This window comes from Muntiacus reevesi, chromosome 5 (genome assembly GCF_963930625.1).
Source record: "Muntiacus reevesi chromosome 5, mMunRee1.1, whole genome shotgun sequence".
Taxonomy (NCBI): Eukaryota; Metazoa; Chordata; class Mammalia; order Artiodactyla; family Cervidae; genus Muntiacus; species Muntiacus reevesi.
In genome coordinates, this window is record NC_089253.1 from 11,672,862 (window position 1) to 11,697,922 (window position 25,061).

General features: G+C 40.0%; 1 protein-coding gene across 5 annotated transcripts in view; it reads left to right on the forward strand.

The window, feature by feature from the left end:
• DLG2 (discs large MAGUK scaffold protein 2) overlaps positions 1-25,061 on the forward strand; it is a 2,219,272-nt gene that overhangs the window by 1,727,068 nt on the left and 467,143 nt on the right. For all 5 annotated transcript variants that reach the window (XM_065936970.1, XM_065936964.1, XM_065936965.1 and 2 more), the window contains one exon: positions 20,292-20,360. In XM_065936970.1, the coding sequence (XP_065793042.1) occupies positions 20,292-20,360 (69 nt within the window). The remainder of the gene's footprint in view (positions 1-20,291; positions 20,361-25,061) is intronic.

The following is a 25,061-nucleotide window of genomic DNA, read 5'->3' on the forward strand; positions in this document are numbered from 1 at the left end:
ACTTGTGGGGCTTCCCTGGTAGCTCAGAGGTTAAAGTGTCTGCCTGCAATGGGGGAGACCTGGGTTCGATCTCTGGGTCGGGAAGATCCCCTGGAGAAGGAAATGGCAACCCACTCCAGTATTCTTGTCTGGAGAATCCCATGGACAGAGGAACCTGGTGGGCTACAGTCCATGGGGTCGCAAAGAGTCAGACACGACTGAGCGGCTTCACTTTCTTTCTTATGGTTTCCTTTGCTGTACAGAACCTTTTAAGTTTAATGAAGTAATGTTTGTTTATTTTTGTTTTTATTTTCATTACTCTAGAAAGTGGATTAAAAAAGATCTGGCTGCAATTTATGTCAAAGAATGTACTGCCTATGTTTTCCTCTAAGAGCTTTACAGTTTTTGATCTTACATTTAAGTCTTTAATCTATTTTGAGTTTACTTTTTTGTGTGTGATATTAAGGAGTGTTCTAATTTCATTCTTTTACATGTAACTGTACAGTTCTCCCAACACCACTTATTGAAGACACTTTTTTTCTCCATTCCATATTCTTGCCTCTTTGACATTGATTAGTTGAGTACAGGTGCATGGGTTTATCTCTGACTTTCTGTCTGTTCCATTGGTCTATATTTCTGTTTTCATGCCAGTTCCATGCTGTTTTGATGACTATAGCTTAGTAGTATAGTCTGAAGTTAGAGAACCTGGTTTCTCCAGCTCCATTTTTCTTCCTCAAGATTGCTTTGGCTATTCAGGTTCTTTTGTGTTTCCAAACAAATTTTAAATTTTTTTGTTGTTCTGTGAAAAATACCATGAATAATTTGATAGGAATTGCATTGAACCTCTAGATTGCTTTGGGTATTATAGTCATTTTCACAATATTGATTCTTCCAGTCCAGGAACATGGTATATCTCTCCATCTGTTTGTGTTGTCATTGAATTCTTTCATCAATATCTTATAGTTTTCTGAGTACAAGTCTTTGCCCTTTAGGTAGGTTTATTCCTTAGTATTTTATTCTTTTTTTTTCTTTTACAATGGTAAAAGGGATTAACATTTTGAAAATGTTAAAAGGGATTATTTCCTTAATTTCTCTTTCTGATTTTTCATTGTTAGTGTATAGGAATGCAAGAGATTTCTATGCGTTATTTTGTACCTTGCAACTTTATCAAATTCATTGAATAACATCAGTAGTTTTCTGGTGGCATCTTTAGGATTTTCTGTGTATAGTATTATGTCATCTGTAAACAGTGACAGTTTTGCTTTCTTTCTAATTTGGATTCCTTTTCTTTCTTTTTATTCTCTGATTGCTGTGGCTTCTTGTTGTTGTTCAGTCACTTAGTCATGTCCGACTCTTTGCAACCCCATGTACTGCATCATTCCAGGTTTCCCTGTCCTTCATTGTCTCCTGGAGTTTGCTCAAACTCATGTCCATTGAGTCAGTGATGCCATCCTACCATCTCTAACCTCTGTTGACCCCTTCTCCTACTCTCAATCTTTCCCAGCATCAAGGTGTTTTCCAAAGAGTCAGCTCTTCACATCGGGTGGCCTAAGTATTAGAGCTTCAGCTTCAGCCTCAGTTCTTCCAATGAATATTCAGGGTTGATTTCCTTTAGGATTGACTGATTTAATCTCCTTACTGTCCAGAGGATTCTCAGGAGTCTTCTCCAGCACCACAATTCAAAAACATCTTCTTTGGCATTCAGTCTTTTTATGTTCCAGCTCTCACATCCATATATGACTACTGGAAAAACCATAGCTTTGACTAGATGGACCTTGTCAGTCAAGTGATATGTCTGCTTTTTAATATGTTCAACTCTTTGAGACGCCCATGAACTGCAGCACGCCAGGCTTCCCTGTTCTTCACTGTCTCCCAGAGTTTGTTCAAACTCATGTCCTCTGAAGCGGTGATGTTATCCAACCATCACATCCTCTACTACTCCTTTCTCCTCCTGTCCTCAATTTTTCCCAGCATCAGGATCTTTTCCAACCAGTTAGCTCTTCAAATCAGGTGCCCAAAGTATTGCAGCTTCAGCATCAGTCCTTCCAATGGATATTCAGGGTTGATTTCCCTTTTCACTCTCCTCGTTGACCCTCATCAAGAAGCTGTTTAGTTCCTCTTTGCTTTCTGCCATTAAATTTGTATCACCTGCATATCTGAGGTTGTTGGTATTTCTCCCAGCAATCTTGATTCCAGCTTGTAACTCATCCAGCCTGGCATTTCTTGTGATTTACTCTGCACAGAATTTAAATAAGCAGGGTGACAATATACAGCCTTGACTTACTCCTTTCCCAGTTTTGAACCATATATACAGATCTAATATACAGATATCTATATACATATCTACATATCTATATACAGATCTAATTGTTGCTTCTTGACCTGCATACAGGCTTCTCAGGAGCCAGGTAAGATGGTCTGGTATTCCCATCCCTTTAAGAATCTTCCACAGTTTGTTGTGATCACACAGTCAAGGGCTTTAGCATAGTCAATGAACCAGAAGTAGATATTTTTCTCCTGAAATTCCCTTGCTTTTTCTTTGATCCAAAAGATGTTGGCAGTTTGATTTCTGGTTCCTCTTCCTTTTCTAAATCCACCTTGTACATCTGGAAGTTCTTGATTCACGCACTGTTGAAACCTAGCTTGGAGGATTTTGAGCGAGACCTTGCTAACATGTGCAACAAGTGCAATTGTGTGGTAGTTTGAACATTCTTTGACATTGCCTTTCTTGGAGAGTGGCATGAAAACTGACCTTTTCCAGCCCTGTGGTCCCTGCTGAGTTTTCCAAAGTTGCTGACATACTTAGTCATCTTTTAGGATTTGAAATAGCTCAGATGAAATTCCATCACCTCCCACTAGATTATATTTAGTAGTATGTATCAGTTAATCAAAAATTCCCAATTTATCCCTCCCTCCCTCTCCCCTTTGGTAACCATTAATGTGTTTTTTGTGACTGTGAGTCTATTTCTGTTTTGTAGATAAGTTCATTTGTATCATCATTTTAGATTCGACATCTAAGTGATATGTTTGTCTTTCTCTGTCTGCCTTCAGTTAGTATGACGATCTCTAGGTCTATCCATTTGTTGCTACAAATGGCATTATTTCATAATTTTTAATGGCTGAGTAGTATTACATTGTGTGTGTGTGTGTGTGTGTGTGTGTGTGTGAATTTGGGGGATGGGGGGTGGTGACTGAATGGCATGATCTTAGATCTTAGTTCCCTGACCAGGAGTTAAACTCACATCCATTGCAGTGGAAGCACGAAGTCTTAACCATTGGACCACCTGGGAAGTCCTGATACCACATCTTTATCCATGCATCTGTTCATGGACATTTAGGGTGCTTCCACGTCTTGGCTGTTGTAAATATTGCTACTGTGAACATGGGGGTGCATGTATCTTTTCAAATCAACGTTTCCATCTTTTCCAGATACATAACCAGGAATGGGATTTTCAGGTCATTTGGCAACCCTGTTTTTAGTTTTTAATTAGCCTCTATACTGTTCTTCAGAATGGGTGTACCATCATACACTCCTACCAACAGCATAAGAGAGTCCCCTTCCCTCCATACCCTCCCAGAATTTATTACTTGTAGACTTTTTGATGACTAATGAGAGGTTGGCACTTCATTGTAGTTTTGATTTGTGTTTCTCTAATAATTAGCAGTGTTGACTGTCTTTTCATGTGCCTGTTGGCCTTCTGTATACAGAAGACATCTGTATGCCTTCTTTGCAGAAATGTCTATTTAGGTCCTCTGCCCATTTTTTGGTTCTTTGTTTTCATATATTGAGTTATGTGAGCTGTTTGTGTATTTTGGAGATTAATCCCTTGTCAGTCCATTGTCTGTGAATATTTTTTTCCCACTCTGTAGGTTCTTTTAATTTTATTGATGGCTTCCTTTCCTGTGCAAAAGCTTTTAAGTTTAATTAGGTCCCTTTTGTTTACTTTTGTTTCCATTACTCTAGAAGACAAATCCAAAAAAACAAGAAGAAAAAACATTGCTCCAATTTAGGTCAAAGAGTTTTCTGCCCGTGTTTTCCTCTATGAGTTTTATAGTGTCGGTCTTACATGTAGGTCATTTGGGGTTTATTTTTATATATAGTGTTAGAGAATGTTTTGATTTCATTCTTTTACATGTAGCTGTCCAATTACCACCTACTGAAGAGACTGTCTTTTCTCCATGGTATATTCTTGCCTCCTTTATTGTAGATTAATTGACCTTACGTGAGTGGATTTATTTCTGGACTTTGAATCCTGTTGCATTGATCTTTGTGTCTGCTTTTGTGCCAGTACTGTACTGTTTGGTTACTAAAACTTTGTAAAAACAGCCTGAAATCTGGGAACATGGTTCTTCCAGCTCTCTTCTTTTTTAAGATTGCTTTGGTTAGTAGCAGTTTTTTGTATTTCCATACAAATTTTAAAATTTTTAGTTTTTCTGGGAAAAATATCATTGATAATTTTACAGGGATTGCATTGAATCTGTATATAGCTTTGCATAGTATAGTCATTTTCACAATATTGATTCTTCCAATTCAAGAACATGCTACATCTCTCCATCTGTTTAGGTCATCTTTTATTTCTTTCATCAACATCTTATAGTTTTCAGAATACAGCTCTTTAACCTCATTATATAGCTTTATTCCTAGGTATTTTATTCTGATACAATGGTAAAAGGGACTGCTTCCTTAATTTCTCTCTCTGATCTTTTGTTATTAGTGTATAGAAATGCAACAGCCTTCTGTATATTAATTTTGTCTCCTACAACTTTATTGATGGGGTCTAGTCATTTTCTTGTGGTGCCTTTAGGGTTTTCTCTGTATTATCATAATATTTTATATAATATTATATAAAATTATTATCATTATCTGAAAACAGTAACAGTTTTACTTCATCCTTTCCAATTTGGATACTTCTTATTCCTTTTTCTTCCCTGATTGTTGTGGGTAAGATTTCCAAAACTATTAATACACTAAATACAGTGGTGAGATTAGACATCCTTGTCTTCTTCCTAATCACAGAGGGAATACTTTTAGTTTTTCACCATTGAGCATGCTGTTAGCTGTGGGTTTGTCACATATGGCCTTTATTATGTTGAGGTATGCTCTATGCCCACTTTCTGGAGAGTCTTATCACAAATGCGTGTTGCAGATGTAGAGAACAGACTTGCTGACAGAGTGGGGGAAGGAGAGGATGGGACGAATTGAAAAAGTATCATTGACATATATACACGACCGTGTGTAAAATAGAGAGCTGGTGGGTAACTGCCATATAACACAAGGAGCCCAGCCTGGCACTCTCTGATGACCTAAAGGGGAAGGGGTAGGGGTGTCGGAGGAAGGCTCAAGAGGGAGGAGACATACGTGTGTGTGTGTGTGTGTGTGTGTGTGTGTGTGTGTGTGTGTGTGTGTGGTTATAACTGATTCACGATGTTCTACGACAGAAACCAACACAACATTATAAAGCAATTATCCTCCAGTTAAAAATTTAAAATAAATGGTGTTGCATTTTTTTTCAGAAGCTTTTTCTGCATCTACTGAGAAGATCATATGATCTTTATTCTTCAGTTTGTTAATGTGGTGTATCACTAATTGATTTGTGGATATTGAATTATTCTTGCACCCCTGGGATAAATCCCACTTGATTCTTTTAATGCATTGTTGTGTGTGTGTGTGTGTGTGATTCTTTTAATGCATTGTTGGGTTTGATTTGAGGATTCTCTATTGAGGATCTTTGTGTCTATGTTCATCAGTAATATTGGCCTGTAATATTCTTTTCTTGTGGTGTCTTTGTCTGGTTTTGGTATCAGGGTGATGGTGGGCTTGTAGAATGAGTTTGGGAGTGTTCCTTCCTCCACAACTTTTTGGAGAAAGTTTCATAAGGATGTGTGTTATTTCTCCTCTAAATGTTTGATAGAATTTGCTTGAGAAGCCATATGGTCCTGAACTTTTGTTTGTTGGGAGTCTTTCTACTTATTCAATATCAGTTCCAGTACTTGGTATGTTCATATTTTGTTTTTCCTTCTGACTCAGTCTTGGAAGATTGTACCTTTCCAAGAATTTGTCCATTTCTTCTAGGTTGTCCATGTTATTGGCATAGAGTTGCTCTTAGTAGTCTCTTGTGATCCTTTCTGTTTCTGTGGTGTCACCAATAATTTATCCTTTTCCATTTCTCATTTTATTGATTTGAGCCCTCTACCTTTTTTTTCTTGATGAGTCAGACAAAAAGTTTATCGATTTTGCTTATCATTTCAAAGAACCAGCTTTTAGTCTCATTGATTTTTTTTTTTTAAGTTTCTATTTCATTTATTTCTGCTCTGATCTCTACAATGTCTTTCCTTCTACTAACTTTGCGTTTTGTTTGTTCTCCTTCCTCTACTTGTTTTAGGTGTAAGGTTAGGTATTGAGATTTTTCTTGTTTTCTGAGGTAAGCTCGTATCACTATAAACGCCCTTCTGAGAACAGCTTTTGTTATGTACCATAGGTTTTGGATTGTCGTTTTTTAATTTTCATTTGTCTCTAGGTATCTTTTGATTTTCTCTTTGATTTCTTCAGTGACCCATTGGTTGTTTAGCAGCATATTGTTTAGTCTCCATGTGTTTGTGTTTTTTGCATTTTATTGTTCTTGTAGTTGATTTCTAGTCACAAAGCATGTGGTGGGAAAAGATACTTGACAAGATTTCAGTTTTCTTAAATTTACTGAGGCTTGTCTGTGGCCTAGCATGTGATCCATCCTGGAGGATGTTCCAAGTGCACTTGAAAAGAAAGTGTATTCTGCTGCTTTCAAGTGGAGTGCTCTATAAATATCAGTTAAGTCAGTTTGGTCTGCTATTTGAGGTCTCTGTTTCCTTATTGATTTTTTATTTGGATGATCCATCCATTGATGTAAGTGGGGTATTAGGATACCCTACTATCATGGTGTTACTGTGGATTTCTCCTTATACACATGATAATATTTGCCTTATATACAGAGATGTTCCTATATCAGGTGCATATGTATTTACAATTGTCATATCTTCTTCTTGGATTGATCCCTTGATCATTATTTAGTGTCCTTCTTTGTCTCTTATAACACTTTAAAGTCTTTTTTGTGTAAGTATTGCTACTCCAGTATTCTTGATTTCCATTTGAATGGAATACCTTTTTCCATTCCTTCACTTTCAGTATGTATGTGACTCTCTTGTAGTCAGCATATATATGGGTCGTGTTTTTGTATTCATTCGACCAATCTGTGTCTTTTGTTTGGAGCATTTCGTCTGTTTCCATTTATCGTAATTGATATGTTTGTTCTTATTGAAATTTTGTTAATCATTTTGTATTTCTTTTTGTAGGATTTGGTTTGTTTTTTTCTTTTGGTCTCTCATCCTGTGGCTTGATGACACTCTTTAGTGTTATATTTGGATTCCTTTTCCTTTTTTGTGTGCATCTATTGTAGGTTTTTTATTTATGGTTACCATGAGGTTTTTATATAGCAGTCTATATATATATACACACACACATACATGCTTTTTTAAATTGCTGACATCTTTATTGCAAATACATTTTAAACACCCTACATATGTACTCTCCTCCCCTTATGGTTACTGTTTTTGAACTATTTTACATCTAATTGTTTTGTGTATCCCTTAAATGCTTATTGTGTTTACAGATATACTACTTTTGTCATTTAACATCCCTCCTAGCTTTGTGTGGATGATTTCCTACCTTTATGGTATGTTTGCTTTTACCAGCACTCTCTCTCCTTCCATACTTTTCTGGTTTCTGGTTGTGGCCTTCTCTTTTTCCCAGAGAATTCCCTTTAACTTTTGTTGTAAAGCTGGTTTAGTGGTGGTGAATTCTTTTAGCTTTTGAAAGCTTTAAGTTTAAGCTGTGCTTTCTTCCCTTGGTTCTTTTCACGACACTTCTCAGAATTCCTTCTGGCTACCCTCTCTGTCGGAGGAGGTAGAATAGCCAGGCTGTACTTTCTTAGTCATAGTGGATCTAGCAACATGATATGTATGTATCCAATAATATTGAAAGGATGGAACCTACTGGTCCCAAGGGGAAGATATTCGGTGTGGTGTTTGGTTTTTTTTTTTAATATTTATTGTCACTATCAGGTAGCTTCTAATACCCACTGCAAGTACTGCTTAAATGTAGCTATCAGAGTATAGCAAAACTTCCCTTGCATCCATAGGTCTTGACTCTCAGATAATTCAACACATTTATCTTAGAGTAAAAGAGTCATTTCATATTGTAAAAAGCTCTGTTTATTCCAAATTTACATGCTAGGAGAAACTAGCTATTTTGCATGTGTAATAGGAAAGTAGTCAAATTGTATGAGCACTTCATGATACCATTTGTACTTAATCGATCCCTGAAACTTTAAAAAGGACATTATTGGAATAATTTAGGGCAGGATATTAAAGTAATTAGTTTAAAGTAGTGATAAGTAAAGTTAGATTACTGAATAATTCTTTGTTTTCATTATAAGGGCCAGGTTAATGGTGAGGAAGCTATTAATAATTCCAGTTACTCATTAATCTTGGTTAGTAAGCATTATTGATCTTTACCCAAGAAATATGGGTACTCTAGAAACCAGTGGAAGATAAATAGTAAATGAAAAAAAGATTGAACAGTTTAAACAAAAGAAATACAATTAGCAGATAAACCTATAGAAAAAAAAGTCCTTCTCATTAATAAATACTTTTATGTATATGGAACATCATTTTGTACCTATTATGTTATCAGTGTTTTTTTAATTATAATATCAGTGCTTTTAAGATTGTGGTGAAAATGACACATATTTTTAGAAGCAATAAATGGTACAAACTTTTGAAAAGTAATAACAAATCATAAAATATGACCTAATAAATGTTTCCATTTGGGGGAATACATTCAAAGGAAACTGTCAAGTATAAAGAAGTAATTGATATCAGTATGTTCATTGTAGGCATTGTTTCTAATATTAAAACAATAGAAATAACCCAAATAGCCAACTGTAAAAGGATGATTAAATAAATAACATCTTCAGAGGCAGTAACATTATATAACACCAAAATAATAATTATGGAAACCTTACCAGAAAGGATGTAATACAATGTAAGAGGGGAAAATGCAGATATGAAGTGCTACACGGTCTTTGTATACATAAAATGAGGTGAAACACATGTGGGCATACAGAGAGTCATTATCAGAGTTTAAACCACGTATACTTGGAAACAAAAATAACTTTAGTTGGAATTCTGGCTCCATATTTGAAAGCTGCTGTTTTCTGACATGTTATTTAGGTTCTATATGTTTTGTTTCTTACATATAAAATGGGGATACACATAACTACCTTATAGGACAGCTCTGAGAATTAGGTGATTCTGTAAAGTCTGAGACAAGACAGTGGAATTATATGTGAATTTATCTTTTTTGAGTTTTTAAAATTGTTTATTCATTTTACTTTCCACTGGGTCTTCACTGCTGCATGCAGCCTTTCTCTAGTTGCAGTGAATGGGGGCTTCTCTTTGTTGTGGTGCATGAGCTTACTGTGGTGGTTTCCAGATTGAAAAGGGCTTGCCTGATAGCTCCGTTAGTAAAGAATCTGCCTGCAATGCAGGAGACCCTGGTTCAATTCCTGGGTTGGGAAGATCTGCTGGAGAAGGGATAGGCTGACCACTCCTATTCTTGGGCTTCCCTCGTGGCTCAGCTTGTAAAGAATCCACCTGTAATGCGGGAGACCTGGGCTTGACTCCCAGGTCGGGAAGATCCCCTGGAGAACGGAAAAGCTGCCTACTCCAGTATTCTGGCCTGAAGAATTCAATGGACTGTATAGTCCATGGGGTCGCAAAGAGTCAGACACGACTGAGAAACTTTCACTTCACTGCACTTCCAGGTTGAAAAGCACAGGCTTTAGGCACATGAGCTTCAGCAGTGTGGCGTGTGGGCTCAGTAGTTCAGCTTCTTTAGCATTAGTGGTTGGGGCGTAGACTTGAATTACTGTGATATTGAATGCTTTGCCTTGGAAACGAACTGAGATTATTCTGTCACTTTTGAAATCGCAACCAAGTACTGTACTTTGGATTCTTTTGTTGACTATGAGGCTATTCCATTTCTTCTAAGAGATTCTTACCCACAGCAGTAGATATAATAGTTATCTGAGTTAAATTCACCCATACAAAAAATATTGATGTTTACTCTGCCATCTCCTATTTAACCACTTCCAATTTACCTTGGTTCATGGACCTAACATTCCAGGTTCTTATGCAGTATTGCTCTTTACAGCATCGGACTTTACTTCCATCACCAGTCACATCCACAACTGGGTGTTATTTTTGCTTTAGCTCCGTCTCATTCTTTCTGGAGATATTTCTCCACTCTTCTGCAATAAGCATGTTGAGTAGCTACTGACCTGGGGAGTTCATCTTTCAGTGTCATATCTTTTCACCTTTTCATACTGTTCATGGGGTTCTTGGGGTTCTCAAGGCAAGAATGCTGAAGTGGTTTGCCACTCCCTTCTCAGTGGACCACGTTTTGTCAGAACTCTCCACCATGACCCGACCGCCTTGGGTGGCCCTACATGGCATGGCTCATCATTTCACTGAGTTAGCAAGACTGTGATCCACGTGTTCAGTTTGGTTAGTTTTCTGTAGTTGTGCTTTTTATTCTGTCTGCCCTCTGACGGATGAGGATAAGAGTCTGTGGAAGCTTCTTGACGGGAGGGACTGGCTGTGAGGAAACTGAGTCTTACTCTAGTGGGTATGGCTGTGCTCCGTAAATCCTTATTTCAGTTTTCTGCTCATGGGTGGGGCTGTGTTCCTTCCCTGTAGTTTGGCCTGAAGCCAAACTATGATGGGGTAACAGGGACCTCCTCCAAAAGGGCTCCGGCCAGCATGTCGTGCCTCCCGGACTGGTGCAGTCAGTGTCCCTGACCCCGGAGCAGACCACTGTTGACCCAGGCCTGCACCGGAGACTCCCAAACACTCGCAGCAAGTCGGGCTCAGTCTCTTGCGGGGTCACTGCTCCTTTCTCCCGGGACCTGGTGTGCACACGGTTCTGTCTGTGTCCTCCAGGAGCCTCTCTTTCCCCAGTCCTGTGGGAGTTCTGGAATCAAATCCCACTGCCCTTCAAAGTCAAATTTCCAGGGGGTTCTTGGGCCCTTTGCCAGATTCCCAGGTTGGGAAACCTGTTGTGGGCCCTAGAACTTCGGCAACAGTGTGAAAACGCTTTGGTATAACTGTTCTCCAGTTTGTGGGTCGTCTGGTCGGTGGCTCTATAGTGGGGCTGACGGCAACCTCCTCCATGAGGACTTGAGCCACCCGCCACGACTTCCAGGACGGCTGGAGCCAGAGCCCCTGTCCCGCGGCTGACCCGTGCCTCTGCAGGGGACACGCAGACACTCACAGGCAGGTCTGGCTCAGTCTCTTGTTGGATCCCTGGTTCCTCTCCCTCGGTCCTGTGGTGCATAGGGCTTTGTTTGCTCCCTCCGGGCATCTCTGAGGTTTGATTTTAAACATGATTGAACCCCTCCTACATTCTTGTTGGGGCTTCTCCTTTGCCCTTGGATATTGGGTTATCTTTTTTTTGGTGGGATCCAACATTCTCCTGTCAATGGTTGTTCAGCAACTAGTTGCGATTTTGGAGTTCTCGCAGGAGATGAGCCCACATCCTTCTACGCCACCATTTTGCAAGTTCACACAAAATAGTATCATCTGCATATCTGAGGTTATTGATATTTCTCCCAAAAATCTTAAATCCAGCTTGTGATTCATCCAGCCTGGCATTTCATATGATGTACTCTGCATAGAAGGCAAGTAAACAGGGTGACAAAATATAGCCTTGACAAACTCCTTTTCCAATTTTGAACCAGTCTGTTGTTCCATGTCCAGTTCTAACTGTTGCTCCTTGACCTGCATACAGGTTTCTCAGGAGGCAGGTCAGATGGTCTGGTATTCCCATCTTTTGAAGAATTTTCCACAGTTTGTTGTGATCCACGCAGTCAAAGGCTTTAGCGTAATCAATGAAGCAGTAGATGTTTTTCTGAAATTCCCTTGTTTTTTCTATGATCCAACAGATGTTGGCAATTTGATCTCTGGTTCCTCTGCCTTTTCAAAACCCAGCTTGTACATCTGGAAGTTCTCAGGTCACATACTGCTGAAGTATAGCTTGGAGGATTTTGAGCATAACCTTGTTAGCGTGTGAAATGAGTGCAATTGTGCAGTAGTTTGAACATTCTTTGCCACTGCTTTTCTTTGAGAATTGAATGTGTAAAATAGTAGGACCTTATTATTTATCTATTTTAGGTATAGTAGTTTATATCTGCTAATCCCACAGTCCTAGTTTACGCCTTCTGCCTCTTTTGTCCCTTTGGAAACTATAAGTTTGTTTTTAATTTCTGTGAATCTGTTTCTGTTTTGTAAATAAGTCCATTTGTATCATTTTTTAGATTCCACATGTAAATGGCATCATATTTATTTTTCCCTCCCTGATTAACTTCATTTAGTATGATAATCTCTAGGTCTTCCCATGTTGCTGTGAATAGCATTATTTCATCCTCTTTTATGGATAACTAATACTATTATGTGTACACACCACATCTTCTTCATCCTTTCATCCGCTGATGGACATGTAGGGTGCTTCCATGTCTTGGCTACTGTAGTGCTGCTTATGAACATTGGGGTGCATGTACCTTTTTGAACTAGAGTTCTCTCTGAATGTATGCCCAGAAGTGGGATTGCTAGATCATACTGTAACTTTTTAGTTTTTTTGTTTGCTTGTTTTTAGTTTTTAAAAGAACCTCCATATTGTTCTCCATAGTGACTGTATCAGTTTACATTTTCACCAACAGTGTAACAGGGTTTCCTTTTCTCAACATCTTCACCAGCATTTGTTATTTGTAGACTTTTTGACGATAGCCATTCTGAGTGGTGTGAGGTGATACCTCATTATAGTTTTGATTTGCATTTCTCTAATAATTAATGATGCTGAGCATCTTTTCTTGTGTCTGTTGGCCATTTACGTGTGTTCTTAGGAGACATGTCTATTTAGGTAATTTGCTCCCTTTTTTTGACTTTTTATATTGGAGTATAGTTGACTAACAATGTTCTGATAGTTTCAGGTGTACAACAAAGTAATTCAGTTATACATGTATCTATTTTTCAATTTTTCCCCTTTGTTACATAATATTGGTTGTTTTTGTTTCATTTATTTTTATTAGTTGGAAGCTAATTACTTTACAATATGGTTGTGGGCTCTGCCATACATTGACATGAATCAGCCATGGATTTATATGTGTTCCCCATCCTGATCCCCCCTCCTAACATTGAAACATGTATTTTATCAAATGTGAAACAGATCTCCAGCCCAGGATGGATGCATGAGACAAGTGCTCAGGGCTGTTACACAATATTGAACAGAATTCCCTCTGCTATAGAGTTAAGTCCTTGTTGGTTCTTCATTTTAAATGTAGTAGTGTATACATGTCAGTTTCAAACTCCATAACTATCCCTTCTTCCCCCCACACTTCCCCCATGGTAACAATTTCTCTAAGTCTGTGAGACTATTTCTGTTTTGTAAATAGTTAATTTGTGTCATTTCTTTTTAGAATCTGCATATAAGTGATATATGACATTTGTCTTTGACATATTTCATGCAGTATGACAATCTCTAGATCTATATTGCTGGAAATAATACTATTTCCTTCTTTTTAATGGCTGAGTAGTATTACATTGTATAAATGTACCATATCAACTTTATTCATGTCTCTGTCAATGGATATTTAGCTTGCTTCCATGTCTTAGCATTCGTAATTGTGGTTTTTTGATTGTCTTCTTTTTTTCCTACTGTTGAGTTGTATGAGCTGTCTGTATAGTATGGAAGTTAATCCTTTGTGGGTCACGTCCTTTGCAAATACTCTCCTGTTACACAGGTTGTCTTTTCATCTTATGTCCTTTGCCAGACAAAACCTTATAAGTTTGATTTGTTGTTGTTCAGTCACCAAGTCATGTCTGACACTTTGCAACCCCATGAACTACACAGCACACCAGGCTTCCCTGTCCATCATTATTGCCCTGAGTTTGCTCAAACTCATGTCCATTGAGTCAGTGAAGCCGTCCGACCATCTCATCCTCTGTTGCCCTCTTCTCCTATCTTTCCCAGCGTCAGGGTCTTTTAAGTCCACACTTTTCATCATGTGGCCAAAGTATTGGAGCTTCAACTTTAGCACCAGTCCTTCCAATGATTCAGGGTTGATTTCCTTTAGGATTAAGTGGTTTGACCTCCTTGCAGTTCAAAGGACTCCCAGGAGTCTTCTCTAGCACCACAATTCAAGAGAGTCAATTCTTCAACTCTCACATTCATGCATGACTACTGGAAAAACCATTCAGATTCAGTTCAGTCGCTCGGTCATGTCCAACTCTTTGTGACCCCATGGACTGCAGCACGTCAGACCTGCCTGTCCATCACCAACTCCTGGAGTTTGCTCAAACTCTTGTCCATCGAGTCAGTGATAATATCCAACCATCTCATCCTCTGTCATCCCCTTCTCCTGCCTTCAATGTTTGCCAGCATAGCTTTGACTATACAGACCATTGTCAGCAATGTCTCTCCTTTTTAATATGCTGCCTAGGTTGGTCATAGCTCTTCTTCCAAGGAGCAAGTGTCTTTTAATTTCATGGCTTTAGTCAAAATCTGCAGTGATTTTGGAGCCCCTCCCCGACCCCAGAAAAAGGCTGTCACTGTTTCCATTGTTTTCCCATCTATCTGCCATGAAGAGATGGGGCCAGATGCCATGATTTTAATTTTTTGAAGTTTTTTTTAAGCCAACCTTTTCACTCTCCTCTTTCACCTTCATCAAGAGGCTGTTTAGTTCCTTTCTGCTTTCTGTCATTAAAGTGGTATCATCTGCATATCTAAGGTTATTGATATTTCTCACAGCAGTCTTGAGGCCAGCTTGTGCTTCATCCACCCCAGTATTTCCCATGATGTACTCTGCATAGATAGTAAATAAGCAGGGTGACCATATACAGCCTTGACATGTTCCTTTCCCAGTTTGGAACCAGTCTGTTGTTCCATGTCCAGTTTGAACTCTTGCTTCCTGACCTGCATACAGATTTCTCAGGAGTCAGATCAGGTGGTCCAGTATTCCCATCTCTGGAAGAATTTTCCACAGTTTGTAGTGATCCACACAGTCAAAGACTTTGGAATAGTCAACAAAGCAGAAGTAGATATTTTTCTGGAACTTTCTCTTTTTTGATGAGCCAATGGATGTTGGAAATGTGATATCTGATTCCTCTGCCTTTTCTAAATCCAGCTTGAACATCTGGAAGTTCATGGTTCACATACTGTTGAAGCCTGGCTTGGAGAATTTTGAGCATTATTTGGTAGCATGTGAGATGAGTGCAATTGTGCAGTAGTCTGAGCATTCTTTGGCATTGCCTTTCTTTGGGAATGGAATGAAAACTGACCTTTTCCAGTCCTGTGGCCACTGCTGGGTTTTCCACATTTGCTGGCATATTGAGTGCAGCAGTTTCACAGCATCATCTTTTAGGATTTGAGTTAGCTCAGCTGGAATTCCATCACCTCCACTAGCTTTGTCTGTAGAGATACTTCCTAAGGCCCACTTGACTTCACACTCCAAGATGTCTAGCTCTAGGTGAGTGATCACATCATCACGGTTATCTGGGTCATGAAGATCTTTTTGTATAGTTCTTCTGTGTATGCTTGCCACCTTTTCTGAATATCTTCTGCGTCTGTTATTTCCATACCATTTTTGTCCTTTATTGTGCCCATCTTTGCATGAAATGTTCCCCTGGTGTCTCTAATTTTCTTGAAGAGATCTCTAGTCTTTCCCATTCTGTTGTTTTCCTCTATTTCTTAGCACTGATCACTTAAGAAGTCTTTCTTATCTCTCCTTGCTATTCTTTAGAACCCTGCATTCACATGTGTATATCTTTCCTTTTCTCCTTTGCCTTTCACTTCTCTTTTCTCAGCTATTTGTAAGGCCTCCTCAGATGACCATTTTGCCTTTTTGCACTTCTTTTTCTTGGAGATGATTTTGATCACCACCTCCTGTACAATGTTTCAAACCTCCACTGATAGTTCTTCAAGCACCCTGTCATTCAGATCTAATCCCTTGAATCTGTATGTCGCTTTCACTATAAGGGATTTGACATAGTTCAACTCAAAACGTCTTAGACACAGTAAATTCTAAAGAAGTGGTAGCTGTTGTCACTGTATAATTGTAAGGGATTTGATTTAGGTCATACCTGAATGGTCTAGTGGTTTTCCCTACTTTCTTCAATTTAAGTCTGAATTTGGCAATAAGGAGCTCATGATCTGAGCCACAGTCAGCTTTGGTCTTGTTTTTGCTGACTGTATAGAGCTTCTCCATCTTTGGCTGCAAAAAATATAATCAGTCTGATTTTGGCATTGACCATCTGGTGATGTCCATGTGTAGAGTCACCTCTTGTGTTGTTGGAAGAGGGTGTTTGCTATGACCAGTGAGTTCTCTTGGCAAAACACTGTTAGCCTTTACCCTGCTTCATTCTGTACTCCAAGGCCAAATTTGCCTGTTACTCCAGGTAGCTCTTGACTTCCTACTTTTGCATTCCAGTTCCGTATGATGGAAAAGATCTTTTTTTGGTGTTAGTTCTAGAAGGTCTTGTAGGTCATCCTAGAACTGTTCAGCACTAGTGTTTGGGGCATAGACTTGGATTACTGTGATAGTGAATGGTTTGCCTTGCAAATGAACTGAGATCATTGTTTTGTTTTTTAGATTGCACCCAAGTACTGCATTTCAGACTCTGTTGACTATGAGGGCTACTCCATTTCTTCTAAGGGATTCTTGCCCACAGTAGTGGATGTAATGGTCATCTGCATTAAATTCACCCACTTCATTTTAGTTCACTGATTCCTAAAATGTCCATGTTCACTCTTGCCATCTCCTGTTTGCCACTTCCAATTTACCTTGATTCTTGGGCCATACATTCCAGGTTCCTATACAGTATTGTTCTTTACAGCATCAGACTTTCACCACCAGACACATCCACAACTGGGCAATGTTTCTGCTTTAGCCCAGCCTCTTAATTCTTTATGGAGCTGTTTCTCCGTTCTTCCCTAGGAGCATATTGGACACCTACCAACCTGGGGGTCTCATTTCCAGTGTCATATCTCTTTACTTTTTCATTATTTCTATGGGGTCCTCAATGCAAGAATACCGAAGTGGTTTGCCACTCCTTTCTGCAGTGAACCACATTTTGTCTGGCCCTGCCCTTCAGCCACAGTAAGTTCAATTTAGGTTCCTTTCATTTTCACTTTTATTTCTATTGCCTCAGGAGACTGGTCTTAGGAAACATTGCTACAGTTTACGTCAGAGAATGTTTTGTCTGATTTCTGAGAGTTTTATAGATCCAGTCTTATTTTAGGTCTTTAATCTGTTTGGGGTTTATTTTTATATATGATGATAGAGGATGCTCTAAATTTTCTTTGCATGTAACTGCCCACTTTACCCAGAACCACTTATTGAAGAGACTCTTTTCTATGTTTGTGTTCTTCCCTCCTTTGTCGTAGATTCATTTTGACCATAAGTGCATGGGTTTATTTCTGGGCTTTCTATTCTGTCATTGATCCATGTGTCTGTTTTTTGTTCAATATTGTACTGTTTTTACTACTGTAGCTTTGTAGTATTGTCTGCAGTCTGGGAGAGTTAGGCATCCAGCTTTTTTCTTTTTCTTCAGGATTACTTTGGCAATTCTAGGTCTTTTCTGGTTCCATATAAATTTTAGGGTATTTTGATAAGGCTCACATTAAATTTGTAGTTTGTTATGGGTAGTTTGGCCATTTTAACAATGTGGATTTCTTTTAATTATCTTCAGTTTACATTATCAGCACTTTTTAGTTTTCAGCTTGTAAGTCTCATCTCCTTGGTCAGGTTCATTCCTGAGTTGTTGTTGTTGTTGTTGTTGTTTTTGATGCAATTTTAAAAGGGTTTTTTTTTGTTTTTTTTTTTTTAACCTTACCTTTCTGGTATTTATTATTAGTAGAAAGAAATGCAACTGATTTCTGTATATTAACTTTGTATCCTGCGACTTCACTGAATTCATTGATGAGATCTAGTAGTTTTTGGTGGCACATTATTTTCTCTCTATAGTATCATTATCTGCATATGATGACAATTTTCCTTCTTCCCTTCCAATTTGGATACCTTTTCCCTCATCTGATTGTTATGGATGATTTCTATTAATTTTATAACATTATTTTTACATTTTAATTTTATATTGCTCATCAAAGTTAGAGTATACTCACAAATCTCTACCTTGTGGCATTGACTTTATGGCTAACTGAAGTGATCTAAATAGTTATGCTATTTAGTATGAAACAGCTCAGAGTAGACACTCGGCTAAATCATATTGGTTTATTTAATAAATACTTATGTAGCTTTTACCGTGTAACAGGCACTGTCCTAAAAACTATGCTTATTGAACCCTTATAACTACCCTATGAGGAACGTACTATTACAGAGAACTTCAAGAAGCTCAGTCCAGGTCCCAGTTGTCTATGTGACAGAGCTGGGATTTGAACTCGGGGAGTCTGGCTATGTGGTTCGGCCCCTGAATGCTGTGCTTCCTTTCAGTCACTCAGTCACAACTCGTTTAGTGCCGTGACTGTTGCTCAGCACTGAGGAATGTCAGGAAACAAAGGACAGAAGCCTTAACTTGAAGAAGACCATTCTCTAGATTTTAGCTGTTGTCACACATTCTGCTCCCTCAACCTCAGATAAATACTACCCATGTCACAGTTAAATAGTCATCAGAGATACCTCTTCTCACCCATGATGATGAAAGTTTTGAATAAAAATCTGCAACCTATATAACATGGGTCTCTGTGACAGTGGCAGTGTATTCACAGTATGTGCTAAGAAGTCTTAGAATAGTATGAAGACACCTCATGTTCTACAAATATTTTACTCAAGTTTCACTCTGCTGCTGCTGCTAAGTCGCTTCAGTCATGTCCAACTCTGTGCGACCCCATAGACGGCAGCCCACCAGCCTCCCCCGTCCCTGGGATTCTCCAGGCAAGAACACTGGAGTGGGTTGCCATTTCCTTCTCCAGTGCATGAAAGTGAAAGTGAAGTCCCTTAGTCGTGTCCGACTCTTAGAGACCCCATGGACTGCAGCCCACCAGGCTCCTCCATCCATGGGATTTTCCAGGCAAGAGTACTGGAATGGGGTGCCATTGCCTTCTCCCAAGTTTCACTCTACATATATATATATTTACATGAAAGTATACACACCTTCATAGACTATATGTATAATGTATACATAACTAATGTTACAAATAATTTTTAAATACTACAAACTAAAATTACAGATTGAAATACATTTTATCATATACTTTAATACAAAGGAAACTCACAATGCATTCCTTTTTGCTGTTAATTGTAACTGTGCATCTCTGTATCTAACTGAAGAGTATTCTTAATAAGGCAAAAATCTTTAAAACAAAAAAATTGTTACCAAAGTGATATGATCATTAAGAAGAAACGCACTAGCATCAGTTTAGTTGCCACTTCAAGCACAGGTATTTACCACGTGACTTTGGGCAAGTTTCTAAGCACCCTGTACTTTAATTTCCTTATCTGTCAAATGGGACAGTACATACCTCACAGAGTTGTAAGAAATAAAGGATGTAAACAATATACTTAGAAAAGTAATTCAGGCAATAGGTGCTCAATAAATTTTAGACACTATAATGTCTACTAAAACTACTTATCTATAAAATCAGTCTTACCTTATTATCACGCAACCAAAATAAATACGAAATTACATTAAATTCTAACATCAATATGCAACTGAAAATCCCATTTTTCAAGCTTTTATGTTCACTCAATAGCTGAATTATTTTTATTATTGCAAATTTAAACTAATAAATCTGTACTAATTACTACTCCAATTTTCAAATTTGCTCTGTTTAAAGTTTTGTTAGAAAAAAAATGTGCATTTTTTAGAAATATATTGTATCATAATGAAATTTGTTTCTATGCTCTACATTGTCTTATTCCAAGGGGAAAATAATTACCTCTTCCAAATATGTTTCTTTTCACAGTTACCCTTCATTTGAAGCTTGCTTTTTGAAAATATGTTGACATCAAATGATAAAGAAAAATTAACCCCTTACCTGGTAGAGTGTTTTATTTTGGTGGATGATTCTATTTATCAGCGAAGAACAGTTATTTAATCTCTCCTGTGTTTCTTCTAAGATTGATTCTTTTTTTGACCACAGGCCTGATTAGAATGTGCAAAGATACTTTAAATGAATGACCTGTATTTGTTTTGTCTTTCTTTTCTTGCAGTCATTCCCAACACAGCACTGCAACCCGCCAGCCTTCAGTGACTCTCCAACGGGCCATCTCCCTGGAAGGGTAAGATAAGAATAATATAGAATCTTCTTTTAAGGCAAACTCTGCACCCTCATCACTTTGAGCATAAATTCCTCTTTCTTTCCTTCCTTCCACCCTCCCTCCCCACTTTGCTCCCATTTTTTTCCTTTCTGTTAGCAAATATCTCTAATGCTTTTGTTATATGCCAACCACTGAGCAAAGTACTACAATAAGTGAGAGCTCTTCTTTTCCTTCAGAGGGATCATTACCTATTAAGAGTGACAGAAATATAGATAGCTACCTGTATATGGTATAAGCATCACACAGGACATACATATGAGGAATTAAGGAAGGATACAGAAAGGATATTTGACTGAGAATGAGTAACAGAGAGGGAGGGGGAAACAAGTCAGGATGGTTTCAGAGAAGCCCTAACACTCAAGCTAAGAACTGAACATCTTGGATATTGGCCTAACAGACATTTAAAGGAAGGGCACTTGCTACAGGAGAAAGAGCACATGAAAAACCATGAACACCTGTGAGGTGAGGTGGCCAAAGGCCACTGAAGTGATTGAGGTCTGTGGCACAGGGCATGCAAGGCAGGAGATGGGAGTGGCAATGTTGGCTGGCCTGGCTTACATATAGAGGACTTGGTATTTTGCATTTCTAAATCCCCACATCAGACAGAAGCTGAAGGGGTAAGAAAAAGGGGCTAATATTTTCCTCCACTGGCTTTATAATCATGACTGGTTTAAGTGAGAACCTTTAGCTGGTTACTGTATAAAAATGAAATCATTTTATTTCTCCAATACCTGTTAGTATCTATGCTTTGTTCCATCCTATTTCCCAGTGACAAGTAGGCTTCCTTAATGGCATTTTAATTCAAACCTCTAACTGCATTAGTTCTCTCCATTTTGAAATCTCGTGTTTTAGTCAAACCTCTGTCTCTCTTTCCAACATAATTAAGACTCGGGGTCCACCAAAGTGCTCTGGAGTTGATAGAGGAGTCATCTGCTCTCTTTCATACCACCCTCTAGACCTTCCTTTCTCTTAGATTACTTCTCTGGTAGTTATGAGGTTCGAAAAATGGAAAAATGGCATTTCTTATAAGCATAGCTCATTCACTTTGCTGTACAGTAGAAACTAACAACATTGTAAAACAACTATACTGCAATAAACATTTTTTTAAATAATATGTCATTTAATGTAAAGCCCTCTGTCTCAAAAAAAAAAAAAAAAAACTTATATAACTGTGTCTGGACTGCTTATGGGTACTTCAGCTCTCAAGAGTTTTCTGAGATGCTACCCTCATTTGGCTCAAATAAAATTTTCCAAGTCTTTTTTTAAAATATGAGACATAGCGTTTTCTTACCGTTCTCCTGTGGATATCTCCTTTCTGTTAGTGATCACTGGCAATGTAGCCTGAATGGGTGGAGAACCAAACCTGCACCAATGCAAAGAAAACTGAGCAAACCCCCACCCAAGATGTGGTCCCCTAGGACCTCCGTCATCTTCAGACTCCCTGAAAGCAGCGCACTCTAGTCTTCTGACGCATTCACCACTTTGCCCAAGCAGCGTCAGTCCCTCCTCAAAACTATACAATCGCCCTTTCTCATCTGTCCTCAGCAGCTTCAACTGCGAGGCTTGCAGACATGAGCAGCACCCATCTTTCCTCCCCTTCAGGTGGAACTTACCTTGAGTTAGTCCTTGCCGCCTTTCTCCTTGCGCAACTTTCTCATCTTCTCCACATCAGCAAAGTCCATAAGTCGACATAGACTTGGGAGGGAGATGCTGACCTTCCTTCCTGGAAAAACATAAACTTTAGAAACACTTTTTTATGGGGTGCCCTTTCTTGCCTCTAGCTAACAAAAAATTCACTGCATCACCCTAAACCCATAGGAACATGAGTGAAAGGAATGTGACCTCTATAAGACCAACTGCCCTCCCGTCGAAAAGATACCTCCTCCTCCTCCTAGTCCTCTGCCTCTATTTTTGATGGTAAAGAAGATCAAACCATTCTACCTCCTCTATTGAAAAAGAAGAAAAAAACAGGAGGGGTGAGGGGTCACGATAGTGCAATAGGAGCATGTGGAGTTCACCTCTCCCCATAGGAGAGAACAGGACAGTTCTCACAGAGCACATGCTGAACACTAGCTGAGGACCTCAGACACCTGAAAGGATAAGAAAATCCCCATGCAACCAGGCAGGACAAAAGAAAGCAAAGAGGAAAGGGGAAGGGACCGGCACCCCTGTGGGGGAAGGAGGAGAGGTTCCTGAGCCTGGGGAACCCCCTCTTTCTGGTGGGGAGATCAGCTGGGACAGAGGGGAGTTTCAGGGGCTCAGAGAAGAGCGCAGCAACCAGGCAGGACAGAGTGAGCCCTGTGTGAACGGTCTGTGTCACAGCCCTGCACCTCCCAGCCTGAGATTCATGTGTGCTGGTGTGGATGGAGGCCGGGTGCTGGAACCCGGGGTTTGGAGGGTGGGCATGGGGAGGGGACTGCTGTCAGCTGCAAAGAGACAGCCTGAAGGAACGAAGGGACTGGCGTAAGGGGCTCCACGACAGGGCATGTTTGTGGAAGAAGGCCGGGCCGCCCTTGCCGCCCCCTTCCCCACACGCCCGCCCCAGCCTCCCCCGGCCTGTGCAACTAAGGAGCGAAGGCTGAACTCTCTCCTCTCGGCGGTGGGGACCTTGGATCTACACCTATCCACCTCCCCACCACCCCCAGCTCCACCCCTGCTGGCTTTGTAAACTCAGCCCCTGCCGACCATCTGAATGAACAAGAGCTCCCACCACTGAGAGGAGTCTAGTGTTAGCAACTGTGGGCTTTGCGGGCACACACACACGTAGAGATGGGGCCAGGCCACCATCTGAGCTGCCTCCATAGCTCCCAGGGCAGTCCTGCAGAGTCACTGCAGTCCTGGGGCCTGACTTCCGTGACTCGAAGCTGGTAGTCTGATGAGAACAATGCCTGAGAGAAGCGAGGGCCAGTCACAGCCATAGCTATGGTTAAGGTGGGCTGAGAGCAGGTCCAGCAGCCATGCAGAGTGTGAGCCCACACAGTGGATGAAAAGTGACACAGCAGAGCACACGCACAGGTGAACCACGTGAGGAGGAAAGCTCAGCGCCTTCTCTCCCAGCGGCTGTGCTCCAATCCCATCTGCCACTCGTTGCAGATCAGAAAGTCAGCTCAGAAACAGATCTCGGGGTCCCTGCTCCGACCACTAGGGAGTGGACCCTGACCCTGACAGGGCAGAGACAACCTCAGAGCAAGGGGAGGCCGGCTCAGTATGCAGTGCAGGCTCAGGTCACCTCCCATCAGCCAGACCTTCTATCAAGGGAACGACGCCCAGCATACATGGAGGAAAGGATGTCTGCATACATACAGCAGACATCCATATTTTACAGCCCTGCCAGCAAAATGGACTTCCCTGGTGGCTCAGACGGTAAAGCGTCCGTCAACAATGCGGGAGACCTGGGTTCAATCCCTGGGTTGGGAAGATCCCCTGGAGAAGGAAATGGCAACCCACTCCAGCATTCTCGCCTGGAAAATCCCATGGACAGAGGAGCCTGGTAGGCTACAGTCAATGGGGTCACAAAGACTTGGACATGACTGAGCGACTTCACTTTCACTTTCACCAGCAAAAATGGCTCAGAGAGTAAAGAATCTGCCTGCAATGCAGGAGACCCAGGTTTGAGCCCTGGGTCGGGAAGATCCCGTGGAGAAGGGAATGGCAACCCAATTCAGTATTCTTGCCTGGAGAATCCTATGGATAGAGGAGGCTGCCAGGCTATACAGTCCATGGGGTCGCAAGAGTCGGACACAACTTAACACTTTGACCTCACCAGCAAAAAATATTAAGCCCACACAAGCTACACAGGGACATTCCCACATAAAAATAGCACTCCAAGACAGCCTGCGGGTCAGGCATTCGGAGGAAGAGCCCTCAGAGCCTTTGGCTTTGAAGGCAGGCAGGTCCTGAGTGTGGGAGCACCGCAGGGCTGAGAGAAGCAGAGACTCTTGGAGTGCACACACCAGGTTTCACATATACCGGGACCCAGCAGAAGCAATACCTCCATATAAGTGCAAATAAACTCAGAGTGGTTTAAAGACCTAAATGTAAGATGGGAAACTGTAAAACTCCTAGAGGACAACATAGGCAGAACACAAATCACAGCAATATCTTTTTTAACCCATCCCCTAGAATAATGAAAACAAAAACAAAAATACATTAAACTTAAAAACTTTTGCACATCAAAGGGAAACCATCAACAAGTCAAAAAGACAACCCACAGAATGGGAGAAAAGATTTGCAAATGATGTGACCGACAAGGGATTAATCTCCAAAATATATCAACAGCTCATGCACCTCGATATCAACAAACAACCCCATCAAAAAATGGAGAGAAAATCTATTAATCAATAGATATTTCTTCAAATAAAATGTACAGAGAGCCAAAAAGCCCATGAAGAAATGCTCAGCATCACTAACTACTAGAGAAATGCGCATCAACACTACAATGAGGTGTCACCTCACATCGGCCAGAAAGGCCATCATCAAAAAATCCACAAACAATAAATGCTGGAAGGAGTATGGAGAAAAGGGAACTCTCCTGCACTTTTTGTGGGAAGGTAAATTGATACAACCATTATGGAGAACAGTATGGAGGGTCCTTAAAAAACTAACTATAGAACTACCATGTGATCCAGCAATCCAACTGCTGGGCATACATCCAGAGAAAAC